The sequence below is a fragment of the Salvelinus sp. IW2-2015 genome, linkage group LG6.2, assembly GCF_002910315.2.
Source record: "Salvelinus sp. IW2-2015 linkage group LG6.2, ASM291031v2, whole genome shotgun sequence".
NCBI classification, from domain to species: Eukaryota; Metazoa; Chordata; class Actinopteri; order Salmoniformes; family Salmonidae; genus Salvelinus; species Salvelinus sp. IW2-2015.
In genome coordinates this window covers 23,992,777-24,006,067 of record NC_036846.1, presented here as the reverse complement: position 1 = coordinate 24,006,067, position 13,291 = coordinate 23,992,777, and the positions used below count along the sequence as shown (strand labels likewise).

The 13,291-nt window shown below is 40.0% G+C and overlaps 1 protein-coding gene across 1 annotated transcript in view; it reads right to left on the bottom strand.

The window, feature by feature from the left end:
- Positions 1-9,083: 9,083 nt before the first annotated feature.
- Positions 9,084-13,291, bottom strand: part of LOC111966014 (transforming growth factor-beta-induced protein ig-h3) — a 57,728-nt gene continuing 53,520 nt past the window's right edge. Inside the window, 4 exon segments of the mRNA XM_070444167.1 lie at positions 9,084-9,662; positions 9,762-9,789; positions 11,542-11,600; positions 11,731-11,852. Of these exon segments, the coding sequence (XP_070300268.1) occupies positions 9,601-9,662; positions 9,762-9,789; positions 11,542-11,600; positions 11,731-11,852 (271 nt within the window). The 3' untranslated portion in view covers positions 9,084-9,600.

Genomic DNA, 13,291 nt, shown 5'->3' with positions numbered 1-13,291 from the left:
TTGCAGCTGACTATGCACACATACTGGACTCTACCCACCACACTCACACATACTCACACTGACACCCCAACACACACATTCACACTAGGGAGGGGGTGCTGAGGGAGGACGGCTCATACTAATAGCTGAATGGAATAGCATCAAACACCTGTGTTTATACCTTTTGTACTGATTCTGCTCCAGCCATTAACACGAGCCCGTCCTCCCCAATTAAGGTACCACCAACCTCCTGTGTAACACACACACACACACACATGCATACTGACGCCACACACCGTTCATACCCACCATATAATACTGCTGCTACCATCTATATCTATCCTGTTGTCTAGTCACTTTACCCCTACCTACAGTATACTGCTGTTTACTGTCTATCTATCCTTTACCCCTACCTACAGTATAACTGCTGTTACTGTCTATTATCTACCTTTACCTCTACCTACAGTATACTGCTGTTACTGTCTATTTATCTATCCTTTATCCCTACCTACAGTATACTGCTGTTACTGTCTATTATCTATCCTTTACCCCTACCTACAGTATACTGCTGTTACTGTCTATTATCTATCCTTTACCCCTACTACAGTATACTGCTGTTACTGTCTATCTATCTATCCTTTACCCCTACCTACAGTATACTGCTGTTACTGTCTATTATCTATCCTTTACCCCTACCTACAGTATACTGCTGTTACTGTCTATTATCTATCCTTTACCCCTACCTACAGTATACTGCTGTTACTGTCTATTTATCTCAATCAATCAATCAATCAATTTTATTTATATAGCCCTTCGTACATCAAAGCTAATATCTCGAAGTCTGTAAGACACCCAGCCTAAAACCCCAAACAGCTAGTAATGCAGTGTAGAAGCACCGTGCTAGGAAAAACTCCCTAGAAAGGCCAAAACCTAGGAAGAAACCTAGAGAGAAACCAGGCTATGAGGGTGCCAGTCCTCTTCTGCTGTGCGGGTGGAGATTATAACAAACTATGCCAAGATGTTCAAAAATGTTCATAAGTGACAAGCATGGTCAAAAATAATAATCTAATAATTTTTCAAGTTGGCTTTCATAGCCGATCATCAAGAGTGAAAAACAACAGGTCTGGGACAGGTAGCGGTTCCATAACCGCAGGCAGAACAGCTGAAACTGGAATAGCACAAGGCCAGGCGGACTGGGACAGCAAGAGTCACCACGGGCGCAGTCCCACGCATGGTCCTAGGGCCCAGGTTCCTCCGAGGAAATCTATCCTTTACCCCTACCACATAGTATACTGTTGTTACTGTCTATTATTTATCTATCCTTTACCCCTACCTACAGTATACTGCTGTTACTGTCTATTATCTATCCTTTACCCCTACCTACAGTATACTGCTGTTACTGTCTATTATCTATCCTTTATCCCTACCTACAATATACTGCTGTTACTGTCTATTATCTATCCTTTACCCCTACCTACAGTATACTGCTGTTACTGTCTATTATCTATCCTTTACCCCTACCTACAGTATACTGCTGTTACTGTCTATTATCTATCCTGTTGTCTAGTCACTTTACCCCTACTACAGTATACTGCTTTACTGCTATTATCTATCCTTTATCCCTACCTACAGTATACTGCTGTTACTGTCTATTATCTATCCTTTACCCCTACCTACAGTTACTTGCTGTTACTGTCTATTATCTATCTGTGCCTAGTCACTTTACCCTACCTACAGTATTACTGCTGTTACGTCTTTTATCTACCTTTATCCCTACCTACAGTATAGCTGTTACTGTTATTATTTGTCTAGTCACTTTACCCCTACCTACAGTATACTGCTGTTACTGTCTATTATCTATCCTTTATCCCTACCTACAGTATACTGCTGTTACTGTCTATTATCTATCCTTTACCCCTACCTACAGTATACTGCTGTTACTGTCTATTATCTATCCTGTTGCCTAGTCACTTTACCCCTACCTACAGTATACTGCTGTTACTGTCTTTTATCTATCCTTTATCCCTACCTACAGTATACTGCTGTTACTGTCTATTATCTATCCTTTACCCCTACCTATATGTACATAAGGTAGCTACATATACCTTTTACCCCTGCACATTGACATGGTACTGTTTGTTGTGGGGGTGTGCAAACGGCTTGACGTGATTCTCACTAGGATACAAATTACTTGATCATTTTTTTCTAAGGTGAAAAGATAAGTGCCATGGAAAAGATAGCAGCTGGAAAACGTGTGTGTCACGGGAACACAAGTAAGTAAATTAATTTGGTAGGGATTGCAATATAACTGCGGTACACACTTTATATTAGTTACCTCTCTTTCTCTCGTGAAGTGAACCCCAGACAACATGGAGCCAACTTGTGTGACGTACCAGAGCCGAAGCACAACTCTAGAATTCAAATCTCGAAACATTGTTACAATGTAGCCTAACTAAAATATACACTGTTACAGGGAATGGAGCCTATTGCAAGTCTACATAAAACATATGTTCAAAATATGAATGAAATATGATTAGAATTGATTTCATCCATGAAAATAAATTCATTCACACGTTCTTCTAGCTAGCCCTATTCTTGAATCAAAATCTATCTATTCTATATTTTATCAAATCAAATCGTATTTGTCACATGCTTCGTAAACAACAGGTGTATACTAACAGTGAAATTCTTACTTACGGGTCCATCTACAACAATGCAGAGAGAATGATACATCTAAAAATAGAATAAACATTTTAAATAATGACACAAGGAATAAATACACAGTGAATAACGATATGTGCGCCGCTCATCTGTGTTTGTGGCGTTTTGTTTTGTCTCATTCGACACGTCCAATCGGCGTTTGTTAAAACAGTGGCTACAGCTGCTCCAAAAGATACAACTGGAAGGATCAGCCACTAGTGGGCAGTCTTCCTTCACACGTAGCAAGTTCTCTTATGATGAGACAGACTGACAGAGACAGACAGGAAGGCAGACAGACAGACAGACAGACAGACAGACAGACAGACAGACAGACAGACAGACAGACAGACAGACAGACAGACAGACAGACAGACAGACAGAGAAATATATTAAACATTGGAATATTGAAGATAATTTATCAAAATGAAGTAGGTAGATTAAATTATATCTTAATCAGACAATGGACATGATACAGCTGTAACCTATGCTGCCCTACCTAGCAAAAAGGGAGTAACTGCTCTCAGGCACGTCAGTTAATAACTAATTCTTATTTACAATGACGGCCTACCAGGGAACYGTGGGTTAACTGTCTTGTTCAGAAGGGCAGATTTGTTCCTTGTCAGCTCAGAGATTTGATCTAGCAACCTTTGCAGTTACTGGCCCAATGCTCTAACCACTAGGCTACCTGCCACCCACACCACTCATAGCATGGATCTGAGAAAAATTGCTTTTATTTACCTTGGTTTCACACTAACGATGCAGTTACTGCTAACATGACCCCCATTTTCTCCAAAACACAATACAATAGAGGCAGGATACTTGTCCACATGATTAAGGATGTATTTAATGTAGCAAAAATGACATTAACTCATTTTCGACCAAATGAGCAGTTACTGTCTTTTTGCTTGGTAGGGCAGTTTGGGAGAATCATGTACCTACAGTATCCTCAGAATGGAAAAGCCTAACAGTAAGGTAATGCTGTCGGGGAGACCCAAACTCCTACAATGGGTCTAGAAGTCTAACAGGCAGAACAGAACTGCGAGGGACGGCACGTTGCAACAGAATGTACACAGCGATGTCAATAACAGACGGAAGAGACATGATGATACTGTGTTTCAAGGCTTGAGGTACAGAAAACCTTTTTGGTGTCTGTCTGTTTTGTACTTTTCATTCCTTCATCTCTCATTTATGTTAATTTCTTTTTTAATATGGTTTAAAAATAGGACTACAGTTTATTCTAAATCCTCATTTCTTTTTTAATATGGTTTGAAAAATAGTACTACAGTTTACTCTGTCCTCATTTATTTACTTTGCCTGTAGGCTATTATTTTAGCCAATAAGGTCTCCTGAGTGGCGCAGCAGTCTAAGGCACAGCATCTCAGTGCCAAGGGGTGTTAGTACAGACCCTGGTTTGATTCCAGGCTGTATCACAACCGACCGTGATTGGGAGTCCCATAGTGTGGCGCACAATTGGCCCAGTGTTGTCCGGGGTAGGGTCGTCATTGTAAATAATAATTTGTTCTTAACTGACTTGCCGAGTTAAATATATATATTTTAAGTCCCATGTTCTATGAATCACCCAATACACAGATACTCTCCCTTTGATGGAAGGAAATGAATTGGTTTGTAGATCTTCATTGATAGCTCTTTCACAATAACACAAGAGATACAGCATCTCGGTAGCAAGGGGTGTTACTACCGACCCTGCTTTGAGACCTATTTGATCTGTTCCCCAAATTACCATCAGCATCTTGGGTGTTCTCTTGACATACAGTGGGCTCCAAAATTACTGGCACCCCTGACTGGCAATGCACAAACAATGCTTAAACAAATATAAACAATATAATTATAGAGATAAACTCAAAATACCAACATGTGAGAAATACTGTACTTTATTAATGTTTCAATGGAACCAACCATAAATAATTTATTGATTTAATTAAAAATCTATGTCCTCCAAATCAAGGTTTCACAATTAATGGCACCATTAAAGATTATTGTAAATAACATCTACCAAAATTAAACCACAAATTAAATTCCACTTATTTAAGTTTATCTAAGTCTTAAGGAACTATATTGAGCGACTACATTACTTCCTGTTTCACTAGGGTATAAAAATGAGGTAACACACATGCAATATCCCGCTGTCATTCAACACCATGAAGAAAACAAAAGAACTAGCAGTTCAAAATGGACAGATGGTCGTAGACCTTCATAAATCTGGTAATGGCTTCAAGAAGATCCACAAACGATTGAATATACCACTGAGTACTGTCAGGGCAATTATTAAAACATTCAAAAGATATGGAACAGTTGAAAACCTCACGGGTAGAGGACGCAAATGCATTTTACCCCCCAGGATAGGGAGGACGATGGTGAGAGAAGCAACAAAATCCCCAAGAATCACTGAAAGAATTGCAGGCCTTGGTGGCATCTTGGGGTCACCAGGTTTAAAAAATCACCATCAGACGCCACCTCCACAACCACAGGCTCTTTGGAAGGGTTGCCAGAAGAAAGCCCTTTCTGACCCCAAGACACAGAAGCAAGCGCTTGGAGTTTGCCAAAAGTCATTTAAATTATGACTGGAAGAAGGTGCTCTGGTCAGATGAGACCAAAATTTAACGTTTTGGTCAGATACAACATCGGCATGTTTGGCGTCGAAACAGAGATGCATACAAGGAGAGGCACCTCATACCCACGGTGAAATATGGAGGGGGGTCAGTGATGTTTTGGGGCTGTTTTAATTCCAGAGGTCCAAGGGACACTGGTTAAGATTGATGGCATAATGAATTCCACCAAGTATCAGGCAATTTTGGCTGACAATCTGGTTGCCTCTGCCAGAAGGCTGGGACTTGGCCGTAGGTGGACTTCCAACAAGACAATGACCCGAAACATACCTCAAGATCCACACAGAAATGGTTCTGTGACAAATCAATGTTCTGCCATGGCCATCTCAGTTGCCGGACCTCCATCCTGTGGGCTGAGTGGAAGAGGGCAGTTTATAAGTGCAAACCCAAGAATGTGAAGGATCTTGAAAGGATCTGCATAGAGGAATGGTCCAAAATCCCTCCAAATGCGTTCCTTAACATTGTCAAACATTACAGGAAAAGACTCCATGCTGTTATCCTTGCCAGAGGTGGTGGCACTAAGTACTAAATGAGGAGTGCCAATAATTATGAAACCTTGATTATGGTTAAATGTATTTTGTATTAAATAATTGTATGATTTTGGTTGGTTCCATTGAAACATTAATAAAGTACAGTATTTCTCACATGTTGGTATTTTGAGTTTATCTCTGTAATTATATTGTTTATACTTTTTAAAGTCTTGTTTGTGCATTGCCAGTCAGGGGTGGCAGTAATTTTGGAGCCCTCTGTAAGTTGGCCAAGCCTGGTCATGTTAATAGGGTGTATCAGGGGGCAACAGATGGACCACAGATCAACCATGGTACAGGGCGGTTGGAGACCTTCCGTTCTGGGGAGAAACATCTGCCTCTATCAATACAGAGAGAATGACATCAAGTCTCTGAGGAGTAAAAGTTTAGTCTCAGATCTGTTTTTGCTGTCTTGCCAACTTTTATGATCATCAATATGGTCATCAATGACCTTTAGTAGTTGGAAATACAGCATAAACTGACCTGGGCCCCACAAGGGTGCGTTCTGAGCCCTCTCCTGTACTCCATGTTCACCCATGACTGCGTGGCCACGCACGCCTGAAACTCAATCATCAAGTTTTCAGACGACACTACAGTGGTAGGCTTGATTACCAACAACGACGAGACGGCCTACAGGGAGGAGGTGAGGGCCCTCGGAGTGTGGTGTCAGGAAAAATAACCTCACACTCAACGTCAACAAAACAAAGGAGATGATCGTGGACTTCAGCAGAGGGAGGACCCCCCTATCCACATCGACGGGACAGTAGTGGAGAAGGTGGAAAGTTTTAAGTTCCTCGGCGTACACATCGCGGACAAACTGGCTGTATCACCGCCTGGTACGGCAACTGCTCCGCCCACAACCGTAAGGCTCTCCAAAGGGTAGTGAGGTCTGCACAACGCATCACCGGGGGCAAACTACCTGCCCTCCAGGACACCTACACCACCCGATGTTCTTGATAATCTTTTTGGCCTTCCTGTGACAACAACCACCCGAGCCACTGCCTGTTCACCCCGCTATCATCCAGAAGGTGATGTCAGTACAGGTGCAGCAAAGCTGGGACCGAGAGACTGAAAAACAGCTTCTATCTCAAGGCCATCAGACTGTTAAACAGCCATCACTAACATTGAGTGGCTGCTGCCAACATACTGACTCAAATCTCTAGTCACTTTAATAATAAWWWWWWTTTGATGTAATAATAAAAAAAATTGATGTAAAAAATGTATCACTAGTTACTTTAAACAATGCCACTTTATATAATGTTAACATAACCTACATTACTTATCTCATATGTATATACTGTACTCTATACCATCTACTGCATCTTGCCTATGCCGTTCGGCCATCGCTCATTCACATATTTATATGTACATATTCTTATTCATTCCTTTACACTTGTGTGAAAAAGGTAGTTGTTGTGAAATTGTTAGATTACTTGTTAGATATTACTGCATGGTCGGAACTAGAAGCACAAGCATTTCGCTACACTCGCATTAACATCTGCTAACCATGTGTATGTGACCAATACAATTTGATTTGATTTGGTACCAGGCTATAGAAACTTTAGGTATAACTGGTGAATGTTAGGTCAAGACACCCTCTTCACTGATGTCGTGAAACATCCTGCTCTGTCAGAGATGAGTAATCATTGTTGTAATTTCAACTTTAATATAGGAAGAACAAAGCTCTTAGGCTAGGCTTAGTAGGCTACCTGTCTTTCCTCTCCTAGTACGGGTCACAGCTGTCTTCAGGGATGATAATGTTATGGCTAGGTGTCTTGAAGAAGTGTTAAAGCCACAGGAACAGGACCAGTAGAGGAATACATGAAGTAAAAGCAATACTAAAACCATGGTGTTTTTAATAGTTCCACACGTGTTCGATATTACAGGGCAATAACGGGCGCTAGGCCGACTTCATCACAGTCCAGGAGGGCACAGTTAAGGTAAAGAAGGAATGAAACAGAGGATTGAACTTAAACAATGGTCACTTTGACATAGAAACCCTCTGAACCTGCATGACTATTGCTTTTAAAATGGTGTGCCAATCTACCATGTCTTGCTGAAACAATATACTATAGGCTACTAGTAGCATGTAAATAACTACATGACATCCAGCAACAATATTAAGTCACTACATGTTTGGTTACGGATGTAACAGCAGTATTACTCTTCCTGACAGTCTTTGCTCCATCTATTAGTCTCTTATAAAATCCGAACTCTGACATTAGAGAGTTCTAGAATCCGGTGGGAATTCCAGAGCTCTAATGAGTGCCGTGACCTTTGCCTTCTCTATAATCTGTCTCATAATATTTAGACTTGTTAAATAGTTTCTTGGCATCCAGACCAGTCAGTGGCCTCCAGTTCCTGACCAGGGCTCCTAGTCAGTGGTCTTTCTGCCGCCTGTAGCTCCAACAGCTTGGTAGTGTCTGCTCCAGAGTGTAAAACACTTTTGGAATGTTTCATTCATTGTTTCCGGATCATTTGCCGGGAGGCCTGCCAACTGGGAGCATCTGTATCTGTATCCCTCTCTCTCTCCCTTACAACACTCTTATACACTGCCCTTCTCTAGAGGCTCAACCTAGAAACTGGAACTCACAGTAAGGGTTCCTATGTTCTAAATTCTTTACGGAGAACAATTCTTCCTTTTCCCCCCTCCAGAGGAAATACAGAAACAAACTTCAAAGAGTTTTTAAAACTTAACATTAAAGTCAATYTTAGTGAGTGGTGAGTTGAAGGTATTGGTCTTGGATTCAATTATTATTGATATCACATGGATGAGATTAACTTAGAAAAATGTCCCAAGTTCAGTTTTCAGTTCCTGTACAGTGAGGTGTTGACGTTGGACCTGTTTTGGTGGTTTTCAGCAGGAGTTTGTCTAATTCAAACAAAAGGAAGACGTTGTTCTCAGACATTGAGTATGGTACGTCCCAAAGGCACCCTATTTCCTATACAGCACACTACCTTTTGACCAGAGCCCTATGGACCATGGTCAAAAGTAGGACACTAAAAAGGGAATAGGATGCCATTTTTGATGCAGATAATATGATATAATATACAKAAGTGCCGTGCCAATATCTTGAAACACTTAGGTGTCGTCATGGATAGAACGTGAATAAATCCCAACAAACTACAAAATGAACATTTAATTTTTTTGGGGGGAGGGATGTGCAGACATTACTCTTTGGTTTCCACACATAAATATATTGCTACAGTGTGTTACAAATGGAAAGCATGTGACATAACTAAGGGTTCATTATTGTTTTCAACAGGTTTAATGAAAAAAAATCGAAGAGAATCAGAACTTATTTGCGTACGCCCGAATAGCTTTTCCGTTCCAGCCTAAACATGCAAACATGCTACATCTATCATATCAAAACAAAATACAGTATATATTTATCATGAAAATCCACTCTGCGTTTACATTTAAAAACAGAAGTCACATGTGAACATTCAAAAGACTTTGATGAAACTACACTATATGTAGTCATAGCTAGTTGCTGTGCTTTGGTTGTCCATTTTTCACATAAAAGACAATAGACAAGTAATTKAAATCTTCGGTCTTTGGTATATGAAAGCAATTATACAAGATATTCCACTAAAACATACCCCATCTCTGTCTTCATCTAGAGATCGGTTAATATTTACCATCTTTGACAAAATTAGATCCATTAGACTTCCTATTATTTTWATTTTTTTCAGATAAGAATATATTCCATAAACAAAAGGAACAATCCACTGATTTGTGTTGATGTTGATGTTTTTCTCTTAATTTACTGGATGCGAGTCATCGTTCTGCTGGAGATACTTTTCCTGACCTTCTGGAAGAGATCATCTGAAACAGAAGATCAAAACAACATTTAACACCAGTTCAACAGTAGTTTGTTTTGTGGAATGCACCACACGAGACTGTGAGAGATCCAAGGATATTTACCGTTTTTCACTCCGATTCTTGAGTCTTTCTGTGAATAAAGGAATACAACAATATTTACAGTTGAAGTCGGAAGTTTACATACACCTTAGCCAAATACATTTAAACTCAGTTTTTCACAATTCCTGACGTTTAATCCTGGTAAAAATTCCCTGTCTTATGTCAGTTAGATCACCACTTTATTTTAAGTAATGTGAAATGTCAGAATAATAGTAGAGAGAATGATTTATTTCATCACATTCCCAGTGGGTCATACACTCAATTAGTATTTGGTAGCATTGCCTTTAAATTGTTTAACTTGGGTCAAACGTTTCAGGTAGCCTTCCACAAGCTTCCACAATAAGTTGGGTGAATTTTGGCCCATTCCTCCTGACAGAGCTGGTGTAAACTGATTCAGGTTTGTAGGCCTCCTGCTTGCACACACTTTTTCAGTTTTGCCCACAAATTTCTATAGGATTGAGGTCAGGGCTTTGTGATGGCCACTCCAATACCTTGACTTTGTTGTCCTTAAGCCATTGCACAACTTTGAAGTATGCTTGGGGTCATTGTCCATTTGGAAGACCATTTCGACCAAGCTTTAACTTCCTGACTGATGTCTTGAGATTGTTGCTTCAATATATCCACATAATTTTCCTTCCTCATGATGCCATCTATTTTGAGAAGTGCACCAGTCCTCCTGCAGCAAAGCACCCACAAGCATGATGCTGCCACCCCCGTGCTTCATGAATGGGATGGTTTCTTCGGCTTGCAAGCCTCCCCCCTTTTCCTCCAAACATAAAGATTGTCATTATGGCCAAACAGTTCTATTTTTGTTTCAATCAGACCAGAGGACATTTCTCCAAAAAGTACGATCTTTGTCCCATGTGCAGTTGCAAACCGGAGTCTGGCTTTTTTATGGCGGTTTTGGAGCAGTGGCTTCTTCATTGCTGAGTGGCCTTTCAGGTTATGTCGATATAGACTCGTTACTGTGATATAGATACCTTTGTACCTGTTTCCTCCAGCATCTTCACAAGGTCCTTTGCTTGGTTCTGGGATGATTTGCACTTTTCAGCACCAAAGTACGTTCATCTCTAGGAGGACAGAACGCGTCTCCTTCCTGAGCGTATGACGGCTGCGTGGTCCCATGGTATTTATACTTGCGTACTATTGTTTGTACAGATGAACGTGGTACCTTCAGGCATTTGGAAATTGCCCCAAGGATGAACCAGACTTGTGGAGGTCTACAATTTATTTTCTGAGGTCTGGCTGATTTCTTTTGATTTTCCTATGATGTCAAGCAAAGAGGCACTGAGTTTGAAGGTAGGCCTTGAAAAACATCCACAGGTACACTCCAATTGACTCAAACGATGTCAATTAGCCTATCAGAAGCTTCTAAAGCCATGACATCATTTTCTGGAATGTTCCAAGCTGTTTAAAGACACAGTCAACTTAGTGTATGTAAACTTCTGACCCACTGGAATTGTGATACAGTGAATTATAAAGTGAAATAATCTGTCTGTACAATTATTAGAACAAATTACTGTGTCATGCACAAAGTAGATGTCGCTAACCGACTTCCTAAACTATAGTTTGTTAACAAGAAAATTGTGGAGTGGTTGAAAAACGAGTTTAGTGATTAACCCAAGTGTATGTAAACTTCCCGACTTCAACTGTAGATATACATACAAAAAACAAATCTCTTTTAAGATAATGTACATTCACATAGCTGCAGATTTACAACGACGGTCATCTAATAAATCAGTCAAAAGAGACATGATAAGTTAACTGTCTATAAATGTCTTACTCTCATGGAAGAGGCAGTCCTGATGGGGTCATCAGCCTGTTCCCTGTCAACCTTAGGAGCTGAAGGAGATGGAGAGAGAGAACAAGACAGGTTTAGAATGACAAATTGGAGGATAATACAGTATGCCAAAATACAGTAATGTGAGATGGTTTATTCAGTATTTATGGACAGTAAAGCGATTGCTCTTACACAGTGGCTTTATGATGGCTCCCACAGCGTGGACAACTCCATTGGTGGCCATCAAGTCGGCTTCAACCACTGGGACCTTGTTGATGTACACGGTCTGGTTCCTCTGAAGGAGAAAAAACATACAAGGCATTTATAAGGTGATACTTAATATTTTCARAATAGGGGTTCACGACAATCAAGTCATGTTGAAAGAATGTACCGTACCAGTCAAAAGTTTAGACAAACCTACTCATTCCAGGGTTTTTCTTATTTTTTTTTTTACTATTTTCTACATAGTAAAGAAAATAGGGTTTTTCTTTATTTTCTACATTGGCATACACTACAATGTGAGATGGTTTGGGATGAGTCGGACCACAGAGTGAAGGAAAAGCAGCCAACAAGTGCTCAGCACTGCCAACAAGTGCTCAACAAGACTGTTCGAAAAGTATTCCAGGTGAAGCTGGTTGAGAGAACGCCAAGAGTGTGCAAAGCTGTCATCAAGACAAAGGGTGGCTACTTTTAAGAATCTCAAATATAAAATAGATTTAGATTTGTTTAACACTTTTATGGTTACTACATGATGTGTTATTTCATAGTTTTGATGTCTTCACTATTATTCTACAATGTAGAAAATAGTAAAAATAAAGAAAACCCTTGAATGAGTAGGTGTGTCCAAACTTCTGACTGGTACTGTATATCAATACGTTGTGCACAAATTATGTAAGCCATAGAAGTACACAATAAAAAAAGTTACATTTTCTCRACTGAAAACAAAATCATAAATAGTAGACTGGTATCATAAACTGGTAGTACATGTTTGTACTYGTAGTATTGGTAGTACATGTTTGTACTGGTAGTACATGGTTGTACTGGTAGTACATGTTAACACTGGTAGTACATGTTAATACTGGTAGTACATGTTAATACATGTTAATACTGGTAGTACATGTTAGTACATGTTAATACTGGTAGTACATGTTAGTACATGTTCATACTGTTACTATATTTTAGTACATGTTAGTACTGGTGGTACACATGTTAGAACTGGTAGTACATGTTAGTACTCTTATTACATGTTAGTACATGTTATAGCAGTACTAACATGTACTAACATGTACTACCAGTACTACCATGTACTACCAGTACTACCATGTACTACCAGTACTACCAGTACTACCATGTACTACCAGTACAAACATGTACTACCAGTACTACCATGTACTAACATGCACTACCAGTACTACCATGCACTACCAGTACTACATGTACTACCAGTACTAACATGTACTACCAGTACTAAACATGTACTACCAGTACTAACATGTCTCTCACCGTCAGTCTTCTAACAGAGCTGCTGTTCGTGTCCTTGCCCAATGTATCAATACCGCAAGCGTGTATAGCTCTATACATGCCATCTTACACTGGTCAGGTATTCTGTATCCTAGGCTATACATCCCAGTGAGTTGTACAAGATTAGTACTGTTACCAGTTTTAAGTCCCCGTTGGTGTACTAAAACATTTTTGTTTTTCAGTGTCCCATTTACATATCTCTCGACGTGACTAACATTTGTGATGTTAGCAA